The sequence below is a fragment of the Stylophora pistillata genome, chromosome 9 (assembly GCF_964205215.1).
Source record: "Stylophora pistillata chromosome 9, jaStyPist1.2, whole genome shotgun sequence".
Classification (NCBI taxonomy): Eukaryota; Metazoa; Cnidaria; class Anthozoa; order Scleractinia; family Pocilloporidae; genus Stylophora; species Stylophora pistillata.
The window spans coordinates 12,639,042-12,655,621 of record NC_142527.1 but is presented as its reverse complement, the minus strand read 5'-3'; the positions used below and the strand labels follow the sequence as shown (position 1 = coordinate 12,655,621).

Genomic DNA, 16,580 nt, shown 5'->3' with positions numbered 1-16,580 from the left:
AAGTACGGTGTTTCCCGAGACCTTGACATGACTGTTATTGCGAGTATAAGCACTGTATGAAAGCGATTGAAACCGCAATTCACATGTATGATTTTCAGTATAGGCACTGTTTTGTTCTCAAACTGATAGAATCTTTTTAGCGATCATTTTGAAAATCTCTGTTTTAATAGCTTAGGCGTGTCTCTTAATTCTGTCGAACAATCAGTTTATATAGATATTCATTATTGAAACAATGATTTATTTGCATCTTATTATTGTTTTCATAGTCTAACAGAAAAGTTTGAAGAGGGGCTACTGTTTCGTGAAGAAGGCTTAGCATTTGTGAATCGGGTTACAGATCTCCTGGAGTTGCTGCTGGAGTACAGGTAGTTCGCCCAAGTATTGTTATAGTAATCTCCTGCCATTTCGTTAATTGATTTGAAAAAATTTTTAACTCCGAATATTGCATTTCTGGTTTTCTGATCGGTGAACTCAACTACGGTTGTCAACTCATATCCGAGTGACCATATATGGAAATGCATTATATCAACTGTTGCCCGGAGCTGAGAAAAGGCTCTAAATATCCAAACGTTCAGGATTTGATAAAATTTTATCAAAGAATTATTCCATTCACGCTTGTTGAAGTGTGGTGTAAGCAAATAGGAATTCTCTCGAGGCAGGACTGAAAGAAGTATAGTGAGTTCTATGAGACAATAGTCCTTTTTACAGTTGTGGGCTTGGTGGCCAAGCCTTTGAACAGGAGTGAGGCTAAGGATGACCTTGTTATGATAGAGATGTTGCTGCTTTTCAAATGCAAATTTCTTTTTTATCATGCTAAGTAGATACAGGTCTCTATCACAACAGGGTCACCCTTAGCCGCACTCCTGTTCAAAGGCTTAGCCACCAAGCCCACAACTGTAAAAAGGACTATTGCAATATATCGGATGGAAGAATATAGAGAGTCGTCAATTTACTTATGACCCATGAGTCGTTCTTGGAATTGAAAGCAATACTCGTCGGTATTTCATTTCCTCGACAGGAGGGTGTCCGGTCAAGATGATAGAGAACAGAAAATGAGCTGTCTTGTAAATCTGCTGGTAAGAAACTAACAATAGTTGAGCTACATCGGGAAAGCTGGTAAGAAGATCCTTCAGCTGTATTAGTTCGCTTGTACTGTAGTTTTATCTAAAGGATGCAGGGAAGATGAGCTGTTTAAAACATGAACTGCTTCAACAACCGAGAGCTTGTTAGTTGCGTTCGGGCGAAAACCTTCCACCAACTCTCTATTTTTAATTAACAAATGATAAACACCACAGCGTACACTATCATTAATTGACCAATCAGAGCGCGCGCTTTACTTTGGTTATGTTATAAACCTTTACGGGAAGGACGGTGCATGATCAGCTTCCTTCACGCTTTCAATTAAGGCGCGAAACAAAGTGCCAACAAAGGAAGGCTGTTTTTTTTTCTTGCCTACTCGCTACTGTTTCCGTCCCACTACAATTTCCCAGTCGATTGCTTGTAATAAGCCATGAGAAATACCCCAAGATTTAGTTCACGACTTAGAGAGAAAAAGCGAGTGAAGCGTCCCAAAGACGTTTCTCTGTGCAACACGACAAAGCCCTATTTCCTAAACTCATTTTAAAAAGGAAAAAAATCGCCCTCCATTCCAAGCAATAAACCAAGTTGGTGGTGTTTCCAATTTCAGGAATTTTACCAGAAGATTGGTCGTGAAGACATGTATATTAGGTGAGTATATCTTGCATACGTCACTAAGATATCTTGAACGATGTTCTCATAAAGGGCTGGCGCGCGAAATTGTCAGCTATAGAAATTCTTTGCATTGGCAAATTTACGTTATCAACTCAGTTGATAAAACCAAATTATCTTGTAATACCCCCACCGACGCAGCACCACAGTTTCTTTCGAAACGTACCCCCTTTAAAACCTGTATCAGCTAAGACCTTTCTTCCTTTGTAGTGGATTTTTTGAAGTGGTAAACGAATCCGCATTTTTGTGGTTCTCTCGAACTTGATTATTTCATAGCAATGTCTTGGCCTTCCAAATAATCGCCCAAGTTTGCTTTCAACTGTCTTTGAAACTAAGTTCTTTCATTTTCGTGCAGGTGTATAAACAGACTTTGTGATCTTCACATTGCGATAGAGAACTTCACAGAAGCTGGTTTTACCGTCTTGAAACACGCTGAGTTACTTAAGGTGATGAAAAGAGTTTTAAAAAAACCCTAGTAGAGCAGTCTTCGATTGAGTGTCGACAGTAATCAGCAATATTTCTGGCTTTGCTTTAATTAATTTGTGATTTGCTATTGAAACACGAGCGAACTTGTCAACCGATCACTGATGTGTAACACTTACGCCAACAGTGACTGAACCACCTGTGTTTTGGCGCCCTTCAAGCCGTTCACTTGTAAAAAGCCTAGATTGGCTCTTTGTAATATTTGCCTTTAATCTTATTGGCTGTTCTTATTGCTGTGGATGTGGTTTTGTGACAACCAGTAAAAAAAGCACTTAATGACGAGGCTCAATTAAGGAACTAAAAGGGTAACTGGCTTTTCTTACATGTTGCTGTTGTTGTTGTTGTTGTTTTTAATTCTAACATTTGTCCTTGCTTCCACTAGTGGCCTGAGACGCTACCTGAAGATTCCCCCGACACTTTAAAAGACTTCCAGCTCAAGGAAAAGTTATATTTAGACGCTATTGACTTCCTGGACAAAGGAAAGGTATATAAACACATGGTGAAATTCGACTAGTTGACTACAAACGGTAAACCCAGGTCTGCTCACAAGCACTCAAAAACCCGAGCTCTTCACTTAATCTGTGTCCAACAGAAGATGTACATTTTTACATTCTACTTTTTACTGTTCCCACAGTGAGTCGTGAAGGCTGTAAACTTCGTTTACATTTCATTCGTAATAAAATATTAACAATACTCTTCGTAGTACATCAGTTTGCATTTCACAATGTTTTCCAAAATAGAAGTTTTTTTTTGCTCTTTGGGACACGACACTTCAGTCGCTTACAATAGCACCTTGGCTCAGGTCTTTTGTTCTGTAAAGAGTCACTTTGTCTGTATTTTGTTTCCTCTCAGACGTGGGAGAAGGCGATTGAACTGTGCAAAGAGTTGACGGAACAATATGAGTTGCTGTTGTGCGATTACGTTAAACTTGGGGACATTTTGGTGAGTAACCATTTATTCATTAATTATTATGATTATAAAGTCCTGTTGTTTGTCTTACGATGTAGTCACCAGGCGCGTAACGTGGTCATTTTTTCAAGTACGCACAAGTACATATGATCTAGAAACCAAAGTAAACTGAGCGAAAAATACTACGTTCTTTATTTCTTTTTGAAATAGTTGTGTGAATACAAGCAAGGAACAAAGCGTCTTGCCCTTATTTTGAGCAAACTTGGCGCAAACACAACACTGTTTTCAAATTTTTCTGGTCACTTCAAGTACGCACGTGCGTATATGCGTAGAGGACGCTACGCGCCTGGTCACTGCCGATGTGGATGGCGATGTTTCGACTTATGCTGTAAGTGTGTCATTCAGTGGGACTGACTGTGCTGACATGTCACTTAATGCTCCGCTGTGATTGGATTGTTTTCAACAGACGTGATTGGTGCATTTCGATCACGTGCAATATTCTCGATGCATTCCGCATTATTGCAAAATAAGAAGATTCAATAAAAAACAATATGAACTACTCTCTTAAAGAGGCTGGATATAGTTTTTCACTTTTCTGATGCAAGATCTTTAAACTAAAGTTACGAAGCTTAGCTTTAACGAATCGCGATCACGTTTTCCCCTGAAATAAAGATATTATTGAAGAATCAGTTTGTTGTAAATATAATGAAAAATTCGTTGCCATGGCAACGTTGCTGGCTTGCAATGTTGGGTCCAAAATAGACTTGACTTGAATTTTCTTAAAAACTGGATGGTGAATTTATTTTAGATTTTGCATGCGTCCTTTGACTGTCTTGGTCTGCTTGACTGTTAAGTTTAAAAAAATTCTGTCAGAAAGTTTAAGGAAAAGAGGCCTTTTTTAGAATTCATCGTTAACTTTTTTTCCCTCTGACAGAATTTTTTTGAATTTTTGTAAGACACGCGCAGCGCCGTTCAAAGTTAACGTGCAAAAAATTAAAAAAAATTCACCGAGCGGAAACGGAAATAGGTAAGTCTAACGTTTCAAATTTCCGAAAATTTGGACTCGACAAGATGGGCAATTGCGCATGCGCAACATTTGTGTCACGCCACGACACTTGCCACGGACGCCACAAGGTTTTGGACCCCTTCTTCGCCGAACGTCCTTCGCGCTCTTCTACTGACCTTTATTTTGCTAAGAGAGGTTCACCTTCTGGGTGGATTGCGCCTGGAAATGGCTGCTGCTCTATTTTCCTGCAAAGTGCTGGATTATTTTGTGCAAAGTGTAGGGATATTTTTTTCCTCTTGGAGCTGATTGACGCGATGTGGTTGGCGATTTGCTAAGAATGGAGACCAGTGCTTCCTTCCCACCGTTGTTGTAAAGATCTTTTAAGTCATCGTAACACATACCGCTTTCTGCAATTTTCTGAATGATGTTTTCTTTTATGACGAACCCGTTATCGCCCTGTGAATGGAGCTTGTCTTTGAAAGTTTACATGCGTTCGTGGCGTCCGTCAAGAAAGTCTATGTCTACGAAAGCGAAGGAAGCGGATTTCACATGCTCTTGTTTACAATGTCAGCACTTGTTAGGTGCAACGGGGATTGAAAGAGGACACAGTGGATAGCACGTACATCTTCCAAAGCATCGTCTGCGTTGAAATCTTCATAAAAAACAGCTTGATACACAGAAGGGAGATTGCTTTTACATGGTTTTCCGTCAGGATTGAGAAGAGCGTTACCATCTTTAGCGAATGTTTTGATGAGTGTAAGGCTATCGGCGAAAAATACTTTCTTCGACGATAATGTTTCTTTATTTGAATTTCCAGCACATCGTAGGAGTGTCGACACCTGAAGAATTATGGCCAATTAAAACGGTGTGACAATGCGTACTGCTGGAAAGGAAAGTGGTAATAGATTGAAGACATTCGCTCAGGAGTGTACTGGAACATTCTCTTTGAGCAAAGTCCTCACATTATTCACAGTTTTGACAGTGACTTGTTTACACGAGAAGCTTAGCTGCTGATATTGCATGTAGGCAGCACCTATTTAGTGTTCCGGAAACCAGCCACGATATGGGTAAATAGCTCCGACGATCGCGATCGTGTTCGCGGCCGGATTCACGCGTATTTTGGTCACTTTAGAATGTTGCAGCCTTCCGTTTTTGAAACACACTACTAATAAAGTTAGAAGAAAGTGTAGGCAGCCTACCTAGAGACGTAAAACATAGTCTACTAGGCAGATGAAAAAATGATTCTGACCTAACCGCGGCGGCCATGTTTGTTTGTTTGTGTTTTTTTTGCAACTTTTAAAAGTCCCGTGTAAACTAGAACCCAGTCTGCGCACGCCAAAGAAGCTATATCCAGCCTCCCTAAATGATAATTCATCTTTGTGAACTTTGTTGTTTTTATTTAAATAGAAAAAACAGGCCAAGTTCTTCGACAACATCATGACCCAGGTTCGGGCGGAATCTGAATACTTTAGAGTCGGATTCTACGGCAAAGGCTTTCCATCATCAGTAAGGGTGAGAAAACCCGTTTAATGTTTGTAGTTTAGTTACAAATTAACTCCAAATGATCAAGAGATGCTCAGTAATTATTCCTTGGAACAGCTCATCCCGCTAGGCTTTCATTGTTATTTTGTTGAGACAATTCGGTGTTCTATCAAGATGATGTCCTCTACCCGATTCGTTTAACTCGTTTCCTTTTTGCTGAATGATGTATCAATATTGTCAAGAGAAGTTGTATTTTAATCATGATTTGGAGGGCCAAAATATTAAATCTGTTTGCAAATCTGCTACAGAAATGTTTCTGAGAAGCCACCTTTCCCCTATACTTTCCTCTCACCCCTTACTGAAGAACGCGAGGAAGGGTTAACGGGAAAAAAAACTATGCACGGTGTTGTTTGATAATTTCGTGATTTTGTTTTTTCTCTTCAGAATGAGGCTTTTGTTTACCGAGGTCATGAATACGAGAGAATCGGCTCCTTTAACCAGAGACTGAAGGCACAGTTCCCTGATGCTCAGGTAGGTGCTTGCTTGCTTTGATAAGTTTGGTAGAGTGAACGTATGGAAGAAAATATCCTTTATTACTGACAGGATTTCCCAATCTCCCACGCGTAGTTCCCATACGTTGCATGTTGACCGTATCGCACCTAAACCGCAAACCCTTAAGTTTATACACTTTTCGGGGCGCTGAATAACAAAATTGAATACCCTGTTAAATATTTATGATCCCAAAAACTATACCATGTTTTGCAGCCCATATCTGCTCACCCTCGACCTTTTAACATGGTATTTAATTTTTTCCACACAGTTCTCTTTAAATTAACAATACCTCTAGTACTGACAAAGATAATTTGTTTGACAGTCGTGAGCTTCCTAAATTGGTGATGATTTCCTTTACTCTCACGACCTTTATGTTTGATTCAAGGCGTGATATTGTAAGGAGAAATTAGAAGCCAGTCACTGTTAGGGGTGAAAGAGTTAGGGCACTTTATTCACATTTTGAGAACGTGTTCGTGTTGAGCCCATCTGAGGGCAGAAGTTTTCAAAGTCGTTTGGTTTTCATGGCATTGTATCATTTGGTCTCTGTTTCAGATGATGGACAAAAATACACCGCCAGAGGACGACATCTTGGAGTCTGACAAGCAATGTATGCTCTGATTTATGGTTCAGTGAATGATAAATACAAATTAATCCAGTTTATAACCAACAGCAGTGATTTGATAACAGTGTTTACATGGATGTCACTTAGCTAGCGAGTAGGTCCTTATTATGAGCCCTGGGGCAGGGGCATTCCTTCATTTGCGAGAGTGGGCGAAGCCTTAAGCAAAGCGAGCTGGCGAGAGGTCAACGGGGGTCTCAAACTATTGCTGGACCCTTGCAGACCTCTTGCTTTCTCGCTTGTGCAAGGCCTCGAAATTTCTCATGGGCGAAATAGTGAGGGCCTGGTAACAAGCTTGACATAAAAACTTCACTTGGGATGGATGAAGCCCGGTATTGTTTTGAACTTGTTACCTTGACTATTTCCAGATTTGCAGTGTTGCCGAGTGATTCCTATCTCAGAACACGAAGCACGTTTCGCTGGCAAAGTCGTCGATGATAAAATTTCAGGGTGAGTGCGTTGATTTAGTATCTTCTATATAAAGCAAGGCTCATTGCGAAAACTTTCAATCATCAAACTATCGCTCAATACCGCCCAGCGCAGATATCGACAAAAATGAGACAACCAGCACAAACTGCAACCTCACAATTGCCCATTGCAGAAACGTGAGAGGACTGGGAAAGAGTGTGGTTGTTTTCCGTTTGTTTGAAAAACTAAGATATTCAAATGAAAGATCAACTAAATTTGAGAGTCTTAAGCAAGAATAGAAATATTTAGAGGAGGAAAATGGCAAAATGACAGCTCTTCAAATGTCACCTAAAATAGAGAGTTTGTATGGATTGGGTAGACAGGCCTAAAAATTTTAAGGGTTTCTATGGAATTTTTGCAACTTTTACAAGGTTCCGGTTTGGACACTTCTCCGCTGAAAACTCTCAAACTTGACTGGGTAGCTTTTCATTCAGTAACATTTCGGTTGAAATGTTCAGATTTTCAATGTAATCAATATAAGAAACTCGTCCCAGTCCTCTCACGTTTCTGCAATGGGCTATGGAACTACTACTGTATACAACTGAATTTCGTCAATTGTGCAAGGATGAAACTATGGTGTTCAGTAGATCTTGAGCGCTTAGTCAAGACACTTTTTATCGAAAGTTCCGCAGGCGTATCCATTCTGTTTGCGGTCTACTGGTTGGGAGAACCATGCTGTCTTCCAATCATTTCGTCACAATGGAGAATAGCAAGAAAAGAAAAGGGCATTAGAGAGATTTCGGACTAGAAAATTTTGTTTTTGGATTAAGGTCTACCCCACTCGTTTTGTGGTTGTATTAACCGAATGAGTTCCACATCTTTAGCTGCGGCGTCTATCCGAGTGTATTGCTCGATAGATTAGAAACGGTTTGTAAATTATAGGAACAAAATAACGAGGTTGCAGGAAGAGTTCTCATTCCACAGGATTGCTTTGGCTCCTTAACATGGCTGCTATCGTGTTGTTTTGTTAAACCAATATGGTGGCCGTGAAGTCATGTGTAAACGCCTAATTCACGATTTGATTGATTCATTTGATTTTGAAGTTATTACCGGGTGAACGATGTCAGAAGATTCACCAACTCAAGACCTTTGCGTCCAGGTTCGGAGGACTTTGCGGTAAGAGACATAACTGTACACTACTACTTTGTGTTTTTCTGCAGGAGTTGCAGCACTTTACAATGTGTGTCGTAATCTTTGTGATTTTCTTGTTCTAGAACTTATGGTTAGAAAGAACGACCTATACGATCGGTTCACCTCTGCCTGGAATTCTTCGATGGTTTCAAATCACATCTTCAGAAAGCGTAAGTGTTGTGGCGACAACGGGCTGCGTTGTGCTCGTAAGGTACTTTATCTATTTTAAACGATGCACTGCTCTACAAAGACAAGCAAAAAATTAAGAGATAAGATTTGATATATTGTTTGTTCCAACAACGTGGAAGGTTCGATGGCTAGGTGGTCAGCGCGCTAGACTCTGGGTCGAGAAGTCTGGGTTTGAGCTCTGATCGTGTCTTCGGGTTGTGTTCTTGGGCGAGACACTTAACTCTTTCAAATTTCGTGGTATACCCAGGAGAATAAACGGGTATCCACAAACTGTCAGAGAACCCTTGCAATACACAGGGGGTGGCCCGGTGATGGGTTATCATGCCATTCATGGCAGAAAAAATATATATCTGGTCTCTTTATGCCACAGAAACCGGGTTAATCTGCAGTAGTTATTGGAGACCTGCCCTCAATTTCGTTACCTATTCCATACTTCAAAAATGAAAGCTAATCCAATATTAATGAAATGGACTTTTAGTCGCTGGAAGACGAAAGAGCAATAATATTTTTTCTTATAATTTGAAGCCACATGGGTTTTAGAAAGTACTCAATTACTGGGTTTGTCTCGTGTTGGAAAAGTCAATACAACCTCGGTACTCGTGTGAAAGACAATCGTGTTCCTTTTCCAAAAATATGTTTTCTAATTTTTTTTTTCAATATGATTTGACCTTTCCCATGCCTTTTCAGGTTGAAATCAGCCCCCTTCTCAATGCAGTTGAAACTGTGGAATCCAAGAATAGAGAGCTCGATAGGATCATCACTAATCTGTCCTCAGATAGGAGTCAGAGTATCAACCCGCTGAGCATGATACTCAACGGTATCATCGATGCTGCTGTGATGGGAGGTATAGCCAAGTATGAAGAGGTACGTTGAAAAATTGTCCGTTTTAGATACAGTTAGATTAGGGCATTTAACAGGTGCGTGCTCGAATGCCAAGCCTTTGAACAGGAGTGAGTTTAAGGGTGACCTTACTATGAAGCAAAGGTAGCTGCTTTTCAAATGTAAATTACTATTGTTATCGTGCTAACTCGATACTGGTCTCTCTCACGACAAGGTCACCTTCAGCCTCACTCCCCAATCAAAGACTTAGACACAGGACAGAAAAATTTTTAATAAGGTGATCTCGCTGGACTCGCACCCTCTTAAACACATCGTTCCTGAAGAGAAAAATACTGCATGCAAATCTACATAGGAAAAGGTGCTTTCGCCCCAAAGTTAATACCCAACGCTTCAAAATAGGTTAATTTTTAAATACGGTTTAGTTTAGTTTTAAATATATTATATCATAGGATATGTGTTGATATCTTTTGAACTGAAATAAAGACTATTATTAAGTACACAACTATAGAATGGTCCATTACAACAGACAGTGATTGTATCTTTCACGCGTGGACCTTTTGCCAAAACGATATTCTTATGCTTATTGCATTTGGTTGATCGGAAGATATGAAAATGATTGTGTCATATTTTCTCTTTAATGTGGTTATATCAACTAAGTTGAAATTGTAAAATGGCTACCGTAAAGAGTTAAAAAGTAGACATTTCGAGCGTTAGCCCATCGTCAGAGCGAATGGCGAAGGGCTAACGCTCGAAACGTTAGCTTTTTAACTCTTTACGGTGGCCAATTTACAATTTCAACTTAGTTGATATACCCAAATTACCTTGTTACTCTCACCGACGCAGCACCACAGTTTTTTTAGAAACTTTCACCCTTTAAATCTTATTTTTGTTAGGCATTTTTCGCTCCAGAATATTTAAAGAACAACTCAGGCGATATGCAACTCATCGACGAGCTAAAACGCGCCATAGAAAATCAGGTAAGGTTCATATGTTAAACGACGAAATCACGCAGAATACTACAAGGTTTTTTGTGTACCGCAATATTCCTCCGCCATTTATTGGCGTTTTCTACACTACACTGGATAAGTTGAAAATGCATCTGTCACCGGCTATGGAAACGCTCTACGTCCTCTACTGCATCAATAGGCATGCGCAGAATAAGTGCCTAACTATCTCGCTGAGAATGGAAAGAGCTGTGATGCCAGCGTTTTCGATTAGCTCAGATTTCTTTATGGTTTGCTGTAATCAGTAGGCCTAACGGTTTAAAAAGTTATGTTTTTTGGTGGGCAGTCAATCTGTGCTAGTGTGTAGGGTAGGCCTAACCCAAGAAATAAAAGGGCGTGTTTAAATCTCACCTGCTTAGATTGGGACAAGGCTTGGTCAAAGATGTGGTTTGTAACTTTTTCCCTTCGTTTAGGTCAAGATCTTGGAAAGAGGTCTGAATCTTCACGATGAGTTAGCAACCAGGGACTTGAGACCGTTTCATAACAAGATGGAGACTTGTTTCGCCGACATGAAGGCTCGTGTCGCGGGGGAAGAGAGAAAGTCTGCCAGGCCGAAAGATCTCCAGGTTGGTTAAGCAAAGGATTTTATGTGACACGGATGATTGAAGTCGTGAACGGAGAGAAACATAGGTGATATTCACAGGGAAGGGGTGGGTTAGGTGTTTTTTCTTTTTTGATTACATTAGTTGACAAATATCACAAGTTTTTTGGTAGTGGTTGGAAACTGTTCTCGCTTTGTAGCTTTGAAGTTGTTTTTAATTTATATTCGTTGAAGCTATGATTTAATATTTATTTCCTAGATCCCGTTGCCGACAGGACCCGTGACTCAAGCGTCAACTTTAGGGTTTACAAAGGCAGTAAGAAAACAAAGCTTACCGGCGGATGTAGGCAGGGAGTAAGTGTATTCTCATGTCTCTTTTTTACCGGGGGATGTAGGCAGGGAGTAAGTGTATTCTCATGTCTCTTTTTTACCGGGGGATGTAGGCAGGGAGTAAGTGTATTCTCATGTCTCTTTTTTACCGGGGGATGTAGGCAGGGAGTAAGTGTATTCTCATGTCTCTTTTTTACCGGGGGATGTAGGCAGGGAGTAAGTGTATTCTCATGTCTCTTTTTTACCGGGGGATGTAGGCAGGGAGTAAGTGTATTCTCATGTCTCTTTTTTTACCGGCGGACGTAGGCAGGGAGTAAGTGTATTCTCATGTCTCTTTTTTACCGGGGGATGTAGGCAGGGAGTAAGTGTATTCTCATGTCTCTTTTTTACCGGCGGACGTAGGCAGGGAGTAAGTGTATTCTCATGTCTCTTTTTTACCGGGGGATGTAGGCAGGGAGTAAGTGTATTCTCATGTCTCTTTTTTACCGTGGGATGTAGGCAGGGAGTAAGTGTATTCTCATGTCTCTTTTTTTAATGTCTCGGAGAAGGTACCGGAAACGACCTTTGTTGCAATTTACAGCGTCATTTGTCGAACCGCAAACTACCTGCAGCCTGACAGGGTTTACAAAATATTAAGTTGATTAAAAGTGGTAATGGAGCGTCCGTTTTAAGAAATTTTAAGTCTTCATTTGCTGGATCGCCCGAACAAGCCAATGTTAAAAAGTCTCTAACCTCTGCTTGGCTTCCTTGTCATATGTTTTTGGTATTTTCGAAAGATTGATCTTAACTGTTGTTATGCTTTTGTGGGTGGAGAAACTGCAAGGTTTTTACTCACAATACTTACCCTCGTTGGTTTTCTTTGACCAGAAGTGTTCCAGCAGCAGCGGCGGCGGGGACCACAGTAAAAATGAGGCGGTTAAGTGAGCATCAATCACGACAGAGCATGTGGTATGACAACGATGATATTCCGTCCAAAAAGGTACACTACTATTCACTGTTTCTCACTTTTGTCTCAAAATTACTCTTAATTGAAGCCTCGTTTGATATAATTTATCGAATGAAAATCGGTCAAAAAAAGTCGTTGCGTATGCTTGACGTTATTTTGCTGAAAACAAAACCTGAATCCTTAAGGTCAGCTTTCCTTCGAGGAGACCGTAGCTAATTAACCCCTCAAAATAAACGTTTTTGTCCCTTCACAACTTTAGAAACACGAGTAACTAAAGTTTTTGTTTTCCTTTTTCTGGCAGATGTCTGGTTCTAAATCTTTGGAGGCTCTTTCAGAAATAGATGAATTTTCGCCGCCAGTTCCAACAAAGAAAGGCTCCAAATCAGATCTTACTTCTGGGCACTCGCCTGAGACGGTCCGTAGAAGAACGGGTCTAAGTGAGAAACTTCAACAACGAAGTTCTTCCCCAGCGGGAATGTTAAGGACTGTACTCTCACCTCAAGCCAAGTATGTCCATCAACCGCATTAGTGTTAGAATGATTTTTAAATTGTTAATCCAAAACCAATGCTAACAAGGGAAGAACTAATTGAAGAAGTAACTTTTCAAAGTATATTCAAGTAGAGCCGGTTATCCATCAAGCAACTAAAACAATTTGTCTGAGAAGCTTCTTTGATTTCTCGTTTTCTTGTCAGTCCTTTTACATTTGCTTTACTAAGATAACGAATCCTTTGTTGGTCTTAGTCCTCTTTTAGTCCTCTTGTTTTATTTTACATTCCCTTTCAGTGGAGAAACTTCCCCCGCACTCCCCCCCAAGCGTAAAAGTGTCTTCCTTTCAAGTCCACAAGACGGCACCTCGCCAGTCGCTCCACCCCTTCCTACACGTACATCCGGTGGTCTGCCAGGAGATGGCGCTGTAAACGGAGCAGTTGCCAGGAACGAGCCCAAGGAAGCCCCTGCAGTTAGTGACGTCGATCTTCCCGCTTTACCTCCCAAGAAATCTGTGTCTAGAATGTCTCTGGATAGCGAACCAGGGTTTCAAGAAAAAGCAAAGGTAGGAAACAGGTTTTCTATTACGAACGTATAAAGCTAAATGTCTACTTTGAAAGGAAGGAAACAAGTTAGCGACAACTTGAATGATGAAGTCACTTTCTGATGCGTTTATTGCAGGTATTTAAGAAACCTGTGCAGTGTGGGTCTCTTGCTAATTGATTATTATTTTGTGGAATAACAGCAAATTGGCTCACAACAGCGTTTCTTAAACTGAATTTAAAAGCGGAAATTCTCGAATTGGCTCATCTACTAATTTCCAGTCTCATTGGTACTTGATATGGTGTGGTATTGTTGCTGTAGAATAGAGAGAAAAGTTTTCGGAGCAAGAAGAAGAAAAAAAAAAAAACATTGACCCCAGTCTACATGCGACGCCAGTGAAAGACTAGCGCCCCTATCACCGCGCCATAGAAAATGTAGAATATTCAAGTGTTGGCCTTATCTTTCTCCTGGCTGATTGTGTTCTGTCTTTTCTTTCATTCAAGCGCCCCGAGACTTTGGCGTTTGCTGTAGATGATTCAAACTCAGAACCTGTTCCTGTTCTGCCAGAGAAACGTAAAAGCTACGCCAGCACCACTTCCAGTCGAACCCCTTCTTCAGTTTTCTCTGATACAGCTTCAGATTTCTCGTCTCCAATGTCCCCTTCAGTGGCTTTCAAATCTCAAAAACAATTTCCTGATAAGCTCCTGGTTGGGTCGTCAACGCGAGATTCGCGCGGATCAACTCTTCCATCGGGGTCTACAAGCTCAACAGTATCTCTGGGCACTCCCCGTGCGGGGCCTTTCACAACTCCTAGGCCAAGTGTCAGTGGACCAAATAACTATAGTTACGTAACACCGCCAACGACACCGACTTCTCCACGAGTACCTTACGATTACGTTTCCTCGCCCAGTGAGTCGGTAGCTAGCTGGGTGTCAAACAGCACACAATATTTTTCAGCGTCTTCCTCCTTTGACAGCGACATCCTTTCCCCGGGAACTCCACCAAAGCGCCCATTAAACACGGATGCGCCGCCGCCCTTACCGTCATCCCTCCCACGAAATGTAGATCTCCTGGCAACGTCGCCCATGAAGGACGATTCTACATCTCCCCTTATTCCTTTCAAAGGAACTCAAGATTTCTCCTCATCCGTTGAAAAGATTGAAAGATTTTCATTTTTCGAAACGATGTCAACGGTGACGACGTCTACGGTGATGTCATCAACAGAGATGGAATCAGTTGACCAAACAGTGAAACCCCGTACCCCAGTCCCAGTCCCACGGAGGAACACGACGAACCCGTCGTCAGGTCAACCAGCGGGTTCGTTATCTGGATCATGCTCAGATGTTTCAGCTGGTAACAAAGGTCCACGGCTGGTAACTCCGCCCCCAATTAAGCCCCGAAGGACCACAAGTTTTTCATCAGATCAAGGTCCTAAATCCCCTCCTCCACCCAAACCGCCCAGACCTTCGCAGGCCAGGGAACCTCCACCAAAGCCCAAACCTTATGCTTCCAGGTCAGTGGATAACTCGCCGGTAGTTAAACGAAAAGCGGCCAGCGAGAGTATGCAAAACATTCCACCTGGAGAAAAGAATGGATCATGACCATTTCCATGTAAAGAGATTTAACTCAACCTGTCTTCCTCAATTTACTGGGAATAGTGGCGTCCTTACGTGGACTTACTACCTCGAATTCTTCGCTAGATGTCCTTAAAATTTAACATTTAGATTCGTTCAAGCAATTCCTTTGCTTTCGTAGGAAAACAGTTGAAAGTAACGCATCTTGAACAAACACGTACTTTTTCTAGCTCATTGCAACCTATCTACGATTATCATAGTTTGTATAACGCCGTTAGCTACGAAAATGGATGGGTCCTCCTCAGTTTTGTAAAAGGGTCGTTAATTACTGCACATAATGTACAGAGATAAATGGTTATTGACCACAAGATATCGCAGTATGTAACAAAATTAACTTTCATAACAAAAGTTGAGAAGCATTTCCTCACAATGAAATAGAAGAAATACCATAATTATACGTAATGTGACATTTGGCCCTGAATATAGGTTTTTTTTTTTTACTTTTTGAAATACCACTTTAAAATAGCCCATTTGCGAATTACCCTTGGCCTCATTCTCAAAACGAGTCCTCGTGCTCAACCATTCTTGTGAAAATGAGTTTAATTTGCATGTGAATGGAAACTTATTATCATATGAAAGGATTAGCACAAGGACTCGTTTTAAAAATGAGGCCAAGGGTAATTCGCAAATGGGCTACTGAGAATACTGTGCGAGTTCTAAGTTGAAACATGTTTTTATCCAGTTTGTGGAAATTAAAGTTACCAATATGATCAAAAGAGCAAGGGAGCTTATTTTTATATTTTAGTTTGTATTTTTCTGAAAATAATGCATAACAAATCAAAGCGTTGTTAACAATTTTGTGTATGTTTTGTACAGCCTTTGTTCTTAAAAAACTCAGAAAATGACTGCACTGAACTGATAGAAATGCTTAACTGTCCCTCCCACCCAAGTCCCCTTCGTCGGTGCCCTTCCTGGGTGGTTTAGAATGAAGAGATTTAGCACCGCGTTTACGTGAAAGGTGAACGGCAAGAGTGACCACGTGGCCTAGTTTTTCCGCAATTTTTGACATTTTCCGGTTGCGCTTTGCCGTTTCTACGTGAAAGTAACCTATTTCGCGTTTGCCGTGTTCGTAAGAATTCCTTCACGTTTTTCTCTCACAGAGCATAAGTGTAGAAGCGGGAAAAAGAGCACCAAAAATATTCTTTGTAAGTCATAAGGGGCACCTTCAAATCCACCATGAGAAGAACTCATGCGAACCTAATGGAGAAAGGTTCACGCTATTTTACGTGAAACAGCAAACTAACGTTTGCCGTTTCACGTAAACACGGTGCTAAATCTCTCTATTTACTAAGTAAATTAACGTCTAGCAATCCTCTTTCACTGGGAAGTCCGTCGCGCAAGGATGGGAATCGGCACCCAAGAACCTCCTCTTAACTACGCCTTAGGTTAATAAACCCTTTTAACTCCGAGAGTGACCAAGGTAGAATTTTACCTTACGAGATCAAATGCAATATCGAGCAGACAAGTAATGAGAATAAAGAAAAATATCGATAAAGGTCTTATTTATTAGTTGATTATATACCAAATTCTCAGAATTAACATTTTAGGAATTGTATGACAGACAATAGGTGGAATTACTGACGAAATCTTGGGAGTGGAAGGGGAAAGTGGAAAAGTAATAACATTTGACACATTTGTAACCAGGGAATATTATTTTGATAAACTAC

The 16,580-nt window shown here is 40.8% G+C and overlaps 1 protein-coding gene across 2 annotated transcripts in view; it reads left to right on the top strand.

The window, feature by feature from the left end:
* The window catches only part of LOC111343514 (dedicator of cytokinesis protein 1), a 48,582-nt gene extending 32,865 nt beyond the window's left edge, over window positions 1–15,717 (top strand). The window contains exons 41-60 of one of the 2 annotated variants that reach the window (XM_088732509.1): window positions 267–365; window positions 1,019–1,076; window positions 1,688–1,728; window positions 2,105–2,195; window positions 2,615–2,716; window positions 3,085–3,174; window positions 5,555–5,659; window positions 6,074–6,160; window positions 6,734–6,788; window positions 7,169–7,250; window positions 8,312–8,384; window positions 8,483–8,569; window positions 9,276–9,452; window positions 10,322–10,405; window positions 10,846–10,998; window positions 11,233–11,327; window positions 12,174–12,282; window positions 12,551–12,756; window positions 13,034–13,301; window positions 13,783–15,717. In XM_088732509.1, the coding sequence (XP_088588635.1) occupies window positions 267–365; window positions 1,019–1,076; window positions 1,688–1,728; window positions 2,105–2,195; window positions 2,615–2,716; window positions 3,085–3,174; window positions 5,555–5,659; window positions 6,074–6,160; window positions 6,734–6,788; window positions 7,169–7,250; window positions 8,312–8,384; window positions 8,483–8,569; window positions 9,276–9,452; window positions 10,322–10,405; window positions 10,846–10,998; window positions 11,233–11,327; window positions 12,174–12,282; window positions 12,551–12,756; window positions 13,034–13,301; window positions 13,783–14,880 (3,160 nt within the window). In that variant the 3' untranslated portion in view covers window positions 14,881–15,717. Of the gene's footprint in view, window positions 1–266; window positions 366–1,018; window positions 1,077–1,687; window positions 1,729–2,104; window positions 2,196–2,614; window positions 2,717–3,084; window positions 3,175–5,554; window positions 5,660–6,073; window positions 6,161–6,733; window positions 6,789–7,168; window positions 7,251–8,311; window positions 8,385–8,482; window positions 8,570–9,275; window positions 9,453–10,321; window positions 10,406–10,845; window positions 10,999–11,232; window positions 11,328–12,170; window positions 12,283–12,550; window positions 12,757–13,033; window positions 13,302–13,782 lie in introns of both variants that reach the window. The other variant, XM_088732508.1, reaches the window with a different exon arrangement.
* Window positions 15,718–16,580: the final 863 nt, after the last annotated feature.